The 15606-nt window shown below is 39.9% G+C and overlaps 1 protein-coding gene across 2 annotated transcripts in view; it reads left to right on the top strand.

Moving 5' to 3' along the window:
- lrrk1 (leucine-rich repeat kinase 1) overlaps nucleotides 1-15606 on the top strand; it is a 201959-nt gene that overhangs the window by 90526 nt on the left and 95827 nt on the right. For both annotated transcript variants that reach the window (XM_048563008.2, XM_059639335.1), the window contains exons 8-12: nucleotides 3402-3529; nucleotides 3619-3782; nucleotides 7671-7808; nucleotides 9044-9156; nucleotides 10941-11008. In XM_048563008.2, coding sequence (XP_048418965.1) covers nucleotides 3402-3529; nucleotides 3619-3782; nucleotides 7671-7808; nucleotides 9044-9156; nucleotides 10941-11008 — 611 coding nt within the window. The remainder of the gene's footprint in view (nucleotides 1-3401; nucleotides 3530-3618; nucleotides 3783-7670; nucleotides 7809-9043; nucleotides 9157-10940; nucleotides 11009-15606) is intronic.

Below are 15606 nucleotides of genomic sequence, written 5' to 3'. Positions count from 1 at the left end.
TCTAATTTGTGTGTGCAGTGAGTTTGGGGTTGAAGAAAGTTGAGATAAATGAAGAATTGAAAACAGAGGCTGCTAAAGTAGTAAACACTGCAGCAGCTGGGAATTTGACATGATGAAACTGCGAACACTCATCAGATCTGTGTGGAGAGGAGAGCTTAAACTGATCAGTGAGGAGAGAGGGCTCAATTGAAGGGAAGTTTTTAAAAAAATAAAGAAACAAGAGAATAGAGGTGTGTCAAAGAGATAGTAGGAACTGCAGATGCTGGAGAATCTGAGATAACAAGGTTTGGAGTTGGATGAACACAGCAGGCCAAGCAGCATCAGAGGAGCAGGAAAGCTGACATTTCGGGCCTAGACCCTTCTTCAGAAATCTCTGAAGAAGGGTCTAGGCCCGAAACGTCAGCCTTCTTGCTCCTCTGAAGCTGCTTGGCCTGCTGTGTTCATCCAGCTCCACACCTTGTTATATTAGAGGTGTGTCAAATATATGTGCAACTTAAATTAGACCTAGAGAGGAGAATAATGATATAAAATCAGCATTAAGGCTGTTCTTCCAAATGCTTGCAGCATTTGCAGCAAGATAGAAATAAATGAATATGACATAACAGCGGTTAGAGACATGGTTATACGGTGATCAAGACTGGCAACTTGAACATTCAAGGGCATTTGATGTTCCAAAAATAAAAGGGTAGTAAGGTATCTCTGTTTAATAAAGGAAGGTCTCAGTGTAACCATGAGTCGTGATATAAGTGTAAGGGAAAGAAGTTAATGGTGGGAGTTGTTTATACGCACCAAAAGTGTTACTTCACTGTTGGACCAAGTATAAATCAAGAAATAATGGAGCTGTCTAAGAAGAGCTGTACAATTGCCATGTGTAATTTTAATCTCCATTTTGACTGGACCAGTCAGATGGGCAAAAGTGACATGGAAGATGAATTTCTAGAGTTCACCAGGTAGTGTTTCTTAAAGCAGTATTTTGCAGAACCTACCCAGGACTGGACTGTTGTAGATCTAGTAATGAGGCAGGATTAATAAGAGCTCTCATAGTTAAGGCTACTCTAGCAGATAGTGATCATGACATAGTAGAATGTCAAATTCAATTTGAGAGTCTCAAACTAGTGTCCACAGCTTAAATATGGGAAATTACAGGGAATTGAAGAAAGAGCTGTTTGAAGTAGTCTGAGAAAATAGACTAAGAAAAAACCAGTGGATAAGTGATGGCAGACATTAAACAGGTATTTCATAACGTTCAGCAAAAAATTATTCTGGTCAAAAAGAGGGACTGGATGAAAAGGATGAGCTATCCATGGTTAACTAAGGTTGACAAGGACAGGATACAATCAAAAGCTAAGGCATACAAAGCTAGTAATAGGCCAGAAAATTGGGAATATTTTAAGAACCAGTGTCAGATGACCAAAAAGCTAATGAAGAAGAAGAAAATTGATTATAAAAGTAAATTGGTAAGAAATGTAAACAAACAGTGAGAGGTTCTTTTGACACGTATAAAGAAACTATTGCAGGTGAATAATCACAAATTACCTTGCTACTTACTAAGAAATCTCACAGATATTAAAGTACCGAAACAACGACTTTAAACTTTATTGCATGTAGCAACCAAAATAAGACCCCTCAAGTAAACAAGTTAAGCCTAACATCTCAACTTGGCTATTATCCAATTAATGGAATCAGTCCAGCATTCCAAAAAATAGTGTTTATCTCTGGAAATGACCAGCGTTCAATCATTATACAATGTTGTTCTTAGAAGTTCTACGACTGGATTGTTCTGGTGTTGGATTCTTATACAATTTTCACTCTTTTTCAAGCTTGTGGTGTGATAGTATTGATGATTCAATAGATTCTTTCATCCCCAACATTGATTATACTTCTGGAGACCTCAAGTCTGTAACTTACTGCCATATCAGAAGCAGCTCCCCTGTTCCTTGTTACAATAGGTGTTAGCTGCCTGTTTAAAACACAGCTTTTCTTGCAATTAACCTCTTTACTTCAAAATATGACTTCTGCTGGCAAGCTTAAATTGTCTGTTTGTCATGAGGCAGCAAGTTCTGAAGCAGTATTTCTCTTTCTCTCTCAGGGAATGGCTTGTGTATGTTGCTTTTTCCCAGGTACGGCTATTTGACACATTCCTCTTAATTCCTTTATAAAAGTTTCTCCATGTCTTTCACCTCGAGAAACAATTTATTCTAGAAAGAGTTATTACTGGTTCTTTTGATCCATGAAGTTATCAAAATTGTGAAGTTTATAGTATCACAAAAGGGACTAGAGTATGGGACCCTTGGAGGTTATAACTGGAAATTAACAGTAGGAATAGGGAAATTGCAGATAATTTAAGCATCCTTAAGATAATAGATAAGTAAGGTGTTTATGGGAGGAAAGTTCTTGTAACCAGCTCGATCATGCGGGACAAAGTATTTGCCAAACGAACAGGACTCAAGACAGATGAGTTACCAGGACCTGGTGGTCTTCATCCAACATTTTATAAATAAAGTGCCACAGAGATGGCTGCTGCATTCATTGAAATAGTTTAGAACTCACCAGATTCCAGGAAGGTTCCAGCAGATTGGAAAACTGCAATTTTAAGATTAGGCATGCAAATAAATGCTCATAGTATTAGGGATTATGTTTGAGCCTGGATTGAGAGTTGCTTGACACAGAGTCAGTATTGATGTGCCTTTATTAGGTTGGAAAAGCACAACTCATGGAGTGCCACAAAGATTGGTTCTAGGACATCAATTATTTTCTATCTATATTAATGATCTAGAGGTTCAGATTGTAATGTATTTGAATTTACAGACAATAGGAGGGCATGTTGTGATGAATCTGCAAAGGGAGACAGCTAGGTGAAGTGAATGGGCAAAAACTTCGCCGATAGAACTTAGCGTGTGGTTGTGTACTTTGACAGGGAGCCTCAAAAGCTAGACCATTATTTAAGTGGTAATTGACGCGAAACAGTGCAGTGCAGAGGGTGGTCTCATGCATGAAACATGAAATATTACCGTGCAGTTCAGCAAGTAATTAAGAAGGCAAATGGATTTCAGCCTTTATTACTGGGGATCGGAGTTTAAAAAGAGGGAACTTCTTATTACAATTGTACAGGATGTTGGTGAGGCTCCACCTGCAGTGCTGTGGACAGACTTGGTCCTGTATTTTCAAAAAAACATACACTGGTGTTGGAAGCCATTCAAATGAGATTTGCTAGGCTAATTTCTGAGATGAAGACATTGATTTAAGGTTAAGCTTTTATTCATTGAAGTTTTAGAAGAATGAGATGATCTTATTAAAGCATACAAGGTTCCGAGGGTCTTGACAAATAGAAAAGTTGCTGAAAAGATGTTTCAGTGCTGTATCAAACATTCAGTTAACAGGATTATGTTATACTTTTGCAGTATTCTGGAAATTGATGTATCAAGGAACCAACTGAGCTGCCTGCCCACCGGCTTCTTACATCTACCAAAGCTTGAGAAACTCACAGCATACGCCAATTTGCTGGAAGTGTTATTTGATGAGGAAAAAGGTATAGCAATCTTAGTCATAGAAAATATCCCAAATTGTTTTTCTTTTTACACTGTATGATTGGTTTTTAATTGATTCCTTTGCCTCCAGCAACAAATTGGATTGGATTGAGAAAACTCCAGGAGATTGATGTTTCTGACAATAAACTTCAGCTTTTGCCCTCTACATTCCTGCACTGCTGCAAGTCCCTCAGTAGGTTGAAAGCATCTCAAAATACACTCAAGGATTTTCCTGAACCTTGGGCCTGTCCTTTGGTAAGCACGGTTGTGCAGAGTTCTCGAGGATTGTTTTTAAACTGAACAGAAGGTTGATGGGGCTGGATTGAGGGGTTGGGGGAGGGGAGGAGTCTGCAATAGCAACAAGTTGTAAATACTCTGCTCAGGAGATCCATAACTAATAGATGTTTGGTAGTATGGAGCTTGAGCTTTGCTTGAAAATGATACATGCTGTCTAAGCTTTTCATTTAACCCTTATCAGGGCAGATGCAAGAATATAGTCCACACTGCATGAGGAAAGTGTACTGACTGGGGGACAGATTGTCTGATCAGAGTCGAGGCATTGCCATGGACCATACACTACAGAATTGTTTTCTCCTATACTTTTGTTTATGCCAAAAAAGACACATGACGTTGGCACCTTACTTTTTTAAGCAGAAGACTGGTTCCTGCATGTGAATATATATAAATCTGGCAAATTTGAGACCTATTGTAAGCCTGGCTAGTAACAGTAAATTAATTGTTAGTGTAAATCTTTGCACACTCAGGATGTTCAACAAGTGATGTTCACCGTGGAATTGCAATTCTTTAGACATTACATTCTGAGTATTACAAGTTGGTTGAGTATTTTTCTTCTGTGAACAGCTAAACGAACAGGCATTTGATATGATCTGCCAGTTGTTGCAATGTATTGCCCATGTACCTGGTATTACTCAGTTGTCTGGTAAGCAGAAGTTATTATTTGCCTAATGACAGCATCCTGTTAGTGAATATTGCTACTTGTGTTATTACTCCAAGAAATGGCTAGCTGTACATGTTGTTCAAATATTTGAGCCATCTTAGCCTTCAAGGGTGCATTTGTAGTATTCAGGAGTATACGTAATTCATAGCAAGTCATAATTTGATTTCAATAGCCATTATCCCACTGGATAACATTGTTGTGCTCAACTTTAGCATCAAGCTTACACGGTGAGCAAATGGACAAAATTGAGGCCAACCTTATGGCTCATGGAGCAGTCGGAATTCCTATGCTTACATTGACTACTGCTGGTGAGTTTACAGTAACCTGTAGGCTTTCAGCAGCAGGAATTCTTCTCAGGAAGGATGAGCAGCCAGAGATCACGATCCACATTGATACCAATGACCTGTGTAGGAAGAGGGATGATGTCCTTAAAACAGGATTTAAGCAACTGGGAAGAAGATTCAAAGGCAGAACCTCATAAGCAGTAATCTCAGGATTATTTCTGGAGGCGCATGCTAGAAAGTGTAGGATTGAGCGATTTGAGAAGTTGAACATACAGTTGGAAAATTGGTGTAGGAGAGTGGGTATTGGATTTCTGAGGCATTAATACTGGTTCTGATGCATGTGCATAAAATGGGTGGGTTACACCTTAGCAGGACTGGGATTAATATCCTTGCAGAGACATTTGTGAATCCTGTTGGGAAGATTCAACTGGAGTGGTAATTGATCAGAATGTGAGGGGCAAAAACTCAGATTGGAGGGAATTAAAACTTATAACAAGAATTAGAAAAGTTGTAAGTGAAATTGTATGGAAGCACAAGCAAGTATCAAATAAGACCAGAAAAACGAAAACTGTTAAAAAGGCAAATGTAAATTCATTTTAGTTGAATGTTTGTTTCATTTGTGATAAAGTTGTTGATTTGAAGGCACAAATTGAAGTAAATGTACGTGAATTAATTGCCATTAGAAAAGTGGCTAGTTACCAAGATTGGGAACTGACCATCAAATGATATTCAACACTTAGGAAGGAGAGGCAAAAAGGAAAAGAAGGTGGAATAGCAGCCTTAGCAAGGGATGAGTTCAAAATGTTAATAAGAAAGGATTTTAGATTGAGAAATCAAGACATAGAATCAGTTTGAGTGGATCTGAGAAAAGCAAAATTTGTGCAAAATTGTTTATAGTCCAGCAAACAATAGTAGCAGTAAGATTGGACATGGGAGAAATCAGGAATATAGAAATGAATGTAAAATGCATAAAACAGTAATAATGTGCAGCTTCAACTTTTTCACAGTCTGGATCAACCAAGTCAACTCTAGTACTACAGAGGATAAATTTCAGGGCTGTGTGTAAGATAGAGCAACATGTTGAAGTGCTAACTAAGGATTGGCCTGTTTAGATGTAGTATTCTGTATTGAGAAACAGCAAATTAATACAGTTGCTGAAAAGGAGCTGTGGGAAAATAATGACCATAATAATACATAATTTCTCATTAAATTTGAATATGATGTAGTTTATCCTGAAATTAAGGTCTTAACTTTGGACAAAAGAAATTATGAAGGTATGTGGGGCAATTTGGATCGAAAAATGTGGATTAGAAAAACGCAGTAAAGAATTTGATCATTGGGCAATATTCAAAAACCACGTGGCCTTCAACAGATATACGTCACTGTAGGAGGGGTGGAAGCACAGGTGTGGTTGGTGATCCAGTTCAGAACTCATGGTGGAGGTAGCAGAACAAAGATGAGCTCTTATTTCAGCTATATATTTTTATTCTTAAACTATTCAAAATGGTGCCAAATTGTGATGACAGTTGAAGTTTTTCACTGCATTTTACTGTAAAATACAAGTGACAATAAATCGTCATTCATTCTTCCAAGGCACAGACACCTCGGTGAATCAACCATGCCTAATAAAAGAAGTTAAAGATTGCGTTGGTAATATGAAACTGGCCAGAAATAATAGTAAGCCTGAGAATTGGGAGTGTAGAATGTTGAAGAAATTGATAAAGAAAGGGAAAAGAGAATATAAATGCAGGCTAGTGAGAACCTGAAGGTGGACTATTAGAAATACTTCATGTATGTGAAAAGGAAATGATTAACTCCAGACAAATTACAAGTGAACTTAAAGATGAGCCCATGTTGATTAAGAACAGGAAAATTTCAGAAAAATAAACAAAAAAATTGTTCACCATCACAGAAGATACAGATAATCTCCCAGATGTATTAGTAAACCAAGGGGCTTGTGAAATTCAAGAACTGAAAGAATTGGTTTAGTAAAGAGGTAGTACACGAAACATTAACTGGACTGACTACTGCTAAATCCTCTTGGCCAGAGGGACTGCATCCCAGTGTTGGAAAAAGGTGGGTGTAGTAACAGAAAATGCATTGTTGCTTATCTTTAAAATTCTAGACGTTACTGCAGACAGCAAAATAGCAAATGTAACTCCACTATTTAGGAAGACAGAGAGAAAGCAAATAGAGAACTGCATATTTAATAGCCTGACGTTATTAGTGGAGAAAGTATAAGGATTTATTATAAAAATTATAATACCTGGACACTTCAAAAGAAATGGAGAAGTTGGAGACAGACGGCATGGATTTATGAAAGGCAAATCTTGTTTGGCAAAACACATTGAAATATTTATAAGGATGTTCCATGCAGCATAGAGTCAAGGAGAACCAGGGAAGTGGAGTACTTATATTTTCATAAGGCTTTCAATCAGGCCAGTTCATATATTCTTCCAGACTGAGACTGTAGAGGGTCCAGTCTTTGGGGGTGTCTCCTAGTGCTCTCTGTCCATCTCACACACACAAGTGCCCTTGGAGGTATGGACATTCAACAGGTCATGAACGTCAGCTTTTGTGCTCCTAAGATGCTGCTTAGCCTGCTATGTTCATCCAGCTCCACACTTTGTTTTCTCGGATTCTCCAACATCTGCAGTCCCCATTGTCCATGACTCTGTGACTGTCTTGCCATCAGAAAGTTTCTGGTCCTGGAATGTGCTCCTTTTATCAGCATGTACGTACTGTTAAATCATTGTCTGCAATGACTTGGTCATGTGCATCATTTGGATAATGGATGTTTATAACAAATAGTTATCACATTTTCCTGCACTTCTCAAGAGAAGGTGGAATCCCTAAAACTAACATGCTTGTTAAAATGCAACTTCTTTTCAATATTCCTAGAAATTTTGTAACGTTTCTGGAAATTTCTTGAAATCCCTTCCAAACAATCTGAGTATCTTCTGGAAGAATTATCTTAAAGAAGCAAATTTTTCTGACAATTTATTGAAGGAAGTGCCAGCAAACATCTTTGAACTTAAGGTATTTGTGCACAATTTTGGGATTTGTTTTCTGTAAAAGACTGACGGATGGAAATAATGGAAAACCATCCACTGGGGTTTCTCCACATCTGTTCCATGTAAATCCTATGATACTGGTTAGCTTACTTAGTTGGACAGCAGGTTTACGATGCAGAGTAACGCCAACAGCCTCAATTCCACACCTGCTGAGGTTACCATGAAGCACGCTCCTTCTGAGCCTCTCATTAATCTAAGATGTGGTGGCCATCAGGTTAAACTGCCACCAGTTATCTCTCTGCAATAAGAGCAACCCTGTGAACTGGTAAGACTATGCCAACTTTGCTATGATGACTAAAGGAAGCGAGAGTTGTATATCACTGTCTGCCTCCAGCATTGAGTTTTTAGAGGCACAATGAATTGTCCTAAATGGGCGCACGCAGTTAGTGTGAGTAAGTTACGCTTCAGTTGTACAGGGTCTTCACCAGACCCCCTATCTGGAGTCTTGTGTTCAATTTCGAGCAGTATGCCATAGAAGGATATATTCATCTTGGGGAAGGTACAGTATCAATTCAGCAGAGTGATAGCTGGACCAAAAGGATTAAATTGTATAATAATTTACGTAAAGATAATTTTTTTTTTAAAGGGAAATCTGGAAACACTACAGCACACCACAGGTCATAGGATATGGAACTCTTATCCACTTTACACTAAAAGCTGGGGGCAAACTGGAGCTTTCTGCTCTTACGTGAATAAATTTTTCTCGGATAACAATCTTAAGCCTTATGGAGTAATTGTGCCCAATGGATTTTAAGGTCAGCCTTGATTTGCTTGAATGTAAAGAAGGCTGAAGGTCTTATGACTCTGCATAATCTTCTCATATTTCCCTTAACATGCAACATCTCTAGTATTTCCCTGTTTGGGTTTTTCTCTTCCATGTTATTTCTATCACACTTGCAAACCGGAATTAAATTTACCATTTTATAGTGCTTGCCTCTAACGAAAGTGCTGGGATACTACTCATGTTCCTTTAATCTACCTCTAGAGCAATATTCCAACAACTCTGCACCACCACTATTCCCTACCCCCAAATCAACCCCAAAAGCATGGGTCTTCCCTCTCCTTCTGCTCCAGTTTCCTGTGTGTAGATTCATCCCATCACATACAGTGTTGTTGTTTGGGATTGGTGAATGTATTGATGTTAACCTATGTTGCTGCCTTCAACTGTGATATCTCAAACCACTTTTTTAATGGTGACAGAACCTGAGCTGTCTGAACTTATCTGGAAATCAGATACAGTCTCTTCCTCCAGTGGATAAATGGCAGTGCTCTAACCTGAAATCACTTGATCTCTCTCGAAATCATCTTGGAAAGTAAGTACTGTCCAACACCATGTTTAAAACCAAAGATGTTTTCATTAGTTGGAGTGAGCCTTGTGAGTTCATCCATGGTTCATCCTGATTTCTTGTCTTGAATGTGTCCTTCCATTTGCATTCTGAGTGTTCATGGAGCATTGGGGTGGAAGCAGTGATGGGTATTTTGAAGCCATTGATCCTGCCCAATAAGTTTGGACGTTGGGTATGGGACTTGTAGAGCCTGCCAGTGACGTACTGGGCAAAAATCCTGAGATAGCCTGGGATACCCAGCACTGCTGCAATCACAAGTCAGGGGCAGGACAAATGATCATTTAATCATTCCTAGCACCCAACTCAGAATTTTCAAAGGAGGAAATATGTAGCAATGCCAGTCATAAATGACTTACCACAATGTGACCAATCCCCCAAGTCTTATTCTACTCCATCCAGCAGTTGTTTTGTTTGGTTTACTTAGTGTTTAATTTCCATGTTTCTGAACCTAGAACACAGCAGAATGTGGGGGAGGAATCTGCTGTGGAGGCTGATCATTTACTTTCCCTATTGCCCAATGCCACTGCTGCTTGCATCTTCTTGCCCCACCCATAGTGATCTTTGTAACGAGTGTGTATGAGCATTGACGCCTGTAGAGTTTGTGGCTCTCTATAAAGCAATTCAGTCAGTCCCATTCACTTCATTCTATCCCATTTAAATATCAAGAGCCAGATTCCCTGCAGTTGGATAATGTCTGGAGAACTTAAGTGGCTTGAGTCAAGACTTTTGTCCCAATCTGGTGTAAGATAAGCAAGAAAATTGGTCAAACATGTGGGAGATGAATTTAATGCAGAAAAGTGAGGCCATGCATCTTGGCAGAAGCAATAGGGATAGGGAGAGGTAGATACCAGGACTGTCTCATGTCAGCAGTGGAGATTGTTACTGGAGCCGTACTGAGGAAAGTGGGTAGGGAGTGATTATCTCCAGGAACAAACCAACATGCTTGTGGCAAACATGGCAATTTGAGTGGGGTTCATGCACTGATCACTGGGAAAAGGGAAGGACGTAGGGAAGGTACCGTAAAGGAGGTACTCTCCCCCCCCCCCCCCCCCCCAAACCTTGACCGAACAGTAAATGCTGCTGGCTTCAAACTTGATGTTGGCCTATGCCTGCAGCAGGAAAAAGTACAGTGTGCAAGGAAGTCCTTTGGTGGCCTTCAGTTTGTTCACCTCCCCCATTTTGCACAACATAGTGCCTGGGGTGGATGAGGGAGCCTCAAAACAGCACCCATTGCATTACATCCATTTTTATGTTACCCTCTCCCTTTCCAATCCAACTCTGGGAAGGACAAAATTCAGCCTGTATTGACCAGAATTAGGTGCAGTTCTGTAGTTTTGTCTTAACCAGAGCTTTCTAACGGTTCAGCAGAACTTCTTTGCATATGAACTGAATAGCTCTATTTAAAAGCCCGTGACTGTTGCTAATTGCTCCCTCAGTACATCTTGCTTCCTTAAAAGTTCTATGCATATAAGCCCTAGGTCCCCCTTTCCCTGCAGCTCCTTCTGTGGAACTGTGCGTTAAGTGTATACTTCTCCCATCCCTCCTGCCAAAACACGTCATCTCACAATATATCAAGATTCCATCTGCCACACGTTGGCACATTCTGCTAGCCTGTAGGCGTATTACGGTGGAGAGTGGTATGTATCAGAATATTTGTAGTGACCTATCAGGCTGTTGTGTGAAGTTTGGTGGTTGCTCCAAATTCACTGCTAATTCTTACAACTAGATGTTGTATTGTTTTCTGTGTGCAGGAGTGAAGAAGGAGTCAGAACTAGGAAAGCTTTTTTTACAACATGGTTAAAGAAAACTTCGGACACAGGTGAAAAAAAATCAAGAAAACTTTAGGACTTGTGGGGAGAGACCCTTCACCTCACAGAATGTTGACCCAGCAGCTGAAATTATTTGCACACTGTCCAGTTTACCTACTTGCCCTGTTTGTTTCTAATTCAGCTTCTTTCAGTTTTTTTTTAGAATTTCAGTCATTTATCGTCAACTATCCCATCACTTATTAATTCATTCTTACGATGTGGGTGGCACAAGCAAGTTCAGTATTTGATCATTTTTAATTGATATTGGGAAGGTGGTGATAAACCATCTTCTTGAAGTTCGTGCCTCAGCCCCAGTGTGTTAAAGAGAGAATTTAAGGATTATGACCAGTCCCAGTGAAGGAATAGCAATAGTCTGTGCATCTAGATGTGAATGACTTGAAGCGTACCTTTGTAGGTACTGTGACCATGTGTCTGAAACAAAAGCCATGGTGCTGGAAAAAACGCAGCAGGTCTGGCAGCACCTGCGAGCAAAAAACAGTTAACATTTTGACCATTCATCAGAATTGCCAATAGCTGGGAAAATACTGATGAGAAATGTGAATAGTTGAAAATTGGTTGGCTGTGCAGGGGGCAACCCACTTAATGCAGGACCTAGGGGTGCTGGGTTTGGGGGTTGAGCAGTGGAGGGCAGGAAGGTGGGGATGGAGGGTAACCAACAGAGGAGGGGAATCATGTTCTCAAATTGTTAAACTGGATGTTGAGACCTGAAAACTATAAGGTACCTAGGTGGAAGATGAGGTGTTGTTCCATCAACTTACATTGAAATTCACTCTACCACCTTTAGCAGACCAGAGACACACATGTTGGCACGGGAGCATGGTGCCAAGTTGAAGGGTGACCGGATGGGTATGTGGGATGTGTCAGGGGGCCACAGTCAGGGGAGGCGTGGAAGAGTTGAGCAGGCTTCTGAGAAATGTAGAGCGTTGGGGAGAATTAGGAGCCCTGTTGGGGGTGTGAGAGCAGAAATTTGGGCTGTCCACTGAGGAATGAAGAGCGGGTCAGACATGCAAGTAGCAGTGAGAAAGGAGAATCGAGCAAGCCGCTGGGGGTGCAAAAGGCACCCTAACTAGTGCCTTGTAAGTGGATGATAGGCTTTGGAGAGTCAGGAGGTGAGTTACTCACTGCAGTATTCCTACCCTCTGACCTCATGTAATTACAGTATTTATATGGCTGCTTCAATTAAGTTTTACATGACAGTAACCTAAGTCCACATCCCTGTAATCTTTATGGTAAATCTATATGGTGTTGCTGTTGATGTAATCCTTCTATAGAGGGGAGTCTGAAACTTGCATGTAGTTCCAAAAACAGTATTAAGTATTCTTGGGCTTTCTATTTTCTGTATTCACTTTGTCTCATGGCTTTTTAAATTGCCCACCTGCTTTTAGGAATTCACATTTATGTTCATTTATATCATTCCACTCCACTGAAAACTTTACTGTTTAAGACCTACATTTTTCTGTTGTTTCACAAATTGTATTTTTATATGGTTCACTATTTAACTGCATCTGCCACTTAACTGATCATGTACATTCCTCCTTACTACAGTAGATCACTAGTAACCACACCAACAGGGCAAGAGCATTAGTTATGGAATAGAACTCTCTGACCTACCCATCTTTGGCCTCATTCTGAATTGGACTACAACTCAGTCCGATAAAGGTGACTCATCATTATAAAAATCTCTCGTTTGAACACTTGATCACACATCATCTGCCAAAAACTGAACTGTTTTTCATTTTCTTTGTTCTTCGAATGTGGGAATCACTAGCAAGCTGACATTTATTTCCAGTCTCTGGTTATGTTTGTGGTTGTTGTGAGGTGCCTTTCTACATGGCTGCAAGTTCATTTCAGGAGGCAATTAATTATCCAGGCACCTTCATGGAATACCAGAATGCCGAGTAGATCAGACTATTTTCAAAAAGTGGGTTTTCTTTCTTGGAGAATGAATCTGAAATTAGTTGGACTTCTGTGGCAATCTGACAGCTTCTTGATCACTTTTACTCATTTCAGATGTTTTAAACCAAATTCAATTTCTCAAACTTCCTATATGAGAATTGAGCTAATATTCTCTGCACTACATGATCAGTAGAACTGTGTTCCCACAGTCAAGGAAAGAAACTGCCCCCAAGCATTAATTGGCAGAGAATTTTTTGTAGAGTTTTACAGTAGAGGGAAAGGCTATTTGGTCCATTGAGTGTTTGCCAGTTCTCTGATCCATCAATCCCATTACATACATTCTTGCACTCTTTTTAGTTGGTCAGCATTGAAAGGATAATATGCTGACATTTGGCACCATTTTACTGAGATTAAGATGTTTCTATGTACACTGGTATTGGGCTGTAATAGTCTACCCCTTCTGTGGGCCATTAATATTGTGGACCAATCCTCCTCCTGGGTTTGATATTGGCAATGATGAGTGCAAATGTTTGAACAGCTACAAGTGCTGAACCATTGTGTTGAACTCAGCCAGTCACTGTGACAAAGTATCCCACGCTTCACCTGTCATCTGAGGAAAGATATTTTTCCTAAATGTTCTGCTCATTCCCTTGATAAACATTGGCCCTGGATCTCCAACAAGGCCTTCCCCTATCTGCTGCACCAGAACCATTTCTACATTTAAAACTATCTATAAAATCTCTTCCATATTCCCTATTCCATAATTTCCAGTGGAAAGAGAAAATTGAGTGCTTAGCTGCTTTGGTGTGGCTCTGCTGAATGAATGAATGAATGAATGAGCTTTATTGTCACGTGTGCTCAAATGAGCACAGTGAAAGGTTTGCTATGTTGCCGCTTATGGCGCCATCTTAGGTACACAATACCTTGGTACGGATACTTAAGTATTTGGTACAAAATTGAAGAAAAAACGTCCAGTGTAAGAATAAAAGTTTTTTTTGTTTAAAAAAAGTACTCAAATTTCAGTCCTTTTCACACAAGTCCAGCACCTAACCTCTAGACAGCAGAAGGGCAAGTTTCCAGACTGCACCGGGCTTTAAAACCCAAGGCCTCGCCTCCAGTCCGCAAGGCCCTTGCCTCCCCATGATGGCCTCCGGTCCGTGACCCATCTCCCCATGATGGCCTGAGGTCTGCGACCCACTGTCCCATGATGGCCTCCAATCCTGGACTTGCGTCCTCCATTCCCCTCTGAGTGAGTAAGTTTAAAAAGTAAAATGTTTTTAAAAGTCTCAGGAAAAGAGAAAAGAAGAGCCACCAAGTCGTCCAGAAAAATAAGGAAAAAATAAAAAGAATGGGCGGAAAAGATATTCGGCTGGCACATCCTACTCTCTTGTCATCTTGAACAGTTGACCATTGTATTCCAAATATGTTGGACCTATTTTTAAAAACTGTCTACTGGCCAAAAACAAGAATACAGTGAATGTGATTGGAAATTTCAGCTGTTTGCTATTGTAATGGAATAAACGTTGTAGTTCTATGGAAAGTAGGCAGGGGGTAGAAGAGAGCATTTGTAGCAAATTATGGAAATTTGCTAGACAAGTAGGGTTGTGATAGGTGATGTTTTCAAATGCCTAGGGTAGACTGTGAAAAGGTAGTATGGGGGATAAAGTACGAGAGAGGAGAAATTCCTGCAATGTGTGCACCAGAACTTTCTGGAACAGGACATTTCCAGTCCTCCCAGGGAGGGAGCTGTGCTGGAACTGGCCTGAGGAAATGGGGCAAGACAAGTCAAGAATGAGAGAGTGGGGACTCTTGGGAAACAGCAACCATAACACAATAAGATTCAGTGTTAAGTTGGCAAAGAATAAAATTCAGTCAAAGATTAAGATTCCAGACTGGAAAAAAGTAGATCTTAGTGGTCTAAAAGTTAAACTGGAGTAAACTGATTGAAAATTCATTTTGATGGATGAAACACTGCATGAAAAATGGGAGAATTTGAAAAGGGAACTGAATAGGGCCCAAGCCAGGTGTATATCCATGAGAAATAAATATGGGGTATCCAAAGCTAGACTATTCTGGGTGACTAAGGATATTGATGAGAAAATAAGAAAGAAAAATTAATTATACGAATAATAATGCTTATAGAAATTAGGAAGAGTATTTAAAATGCAGGAGAGAGGCTAAGGCTAGAATAAGAAAGGCTAAGAGAAGCATGAGGAAAGGATGGCACGCTGTGCTAAAAAAATAGTAAAATGTTCTTCAAACATAGCAATATGAAAGATAAGTGGACAGAGTGGAGCCCTTAAAGTAAGCTGCTCACTAAAGGAAAAGATATCACAGAGGTACCAACTAAATATTTTGCTCTTGACTTTACCTAATTAGAGGATGATGACAATGGCTTAGATAAAAATGTGGGTTTGAATATCTGAGTAGTATAGTGATAGAAGAGGCCCTAAAAAGGGTCACAACACTCCAGGTACAGAATTCGCCAGGCCAAATGAGATGCATCGTAGATTGTTGCAAGAGGGACAGGAGCAAATTGCAAAGCTGTTGACAAATTTCCAGGCCTCTCTGAACACGGAAGTAACCTGCGGGCCTGGAGAATTGCAAATGTGGTACTACTGTTTAAGAAAGGGACAAATGATAACCCAATAATAGGGAAACTGATGGAGGCCATAATACAAGATAAGGTAAA

This window comes from Stegostoma tigrinum, chromosome 33 (genome assembly GCF_030684315.1).
Source record: "Stegostoma tigrinum isolate sSteTig4 chromosome 33, sSteTig4.hap1, whole genome shotgun sequence".
NCBI classification, from domain to species: Eukaryota; Metazoa; Chordata; class Chondrichthyes; order Orectolobiformes; family Stegostomatidae; genus Stegostoma; species Stegostoma tigrinum.
This window is presented reverse-complemented; position numbering and strand designations above follow the sequence as displayed.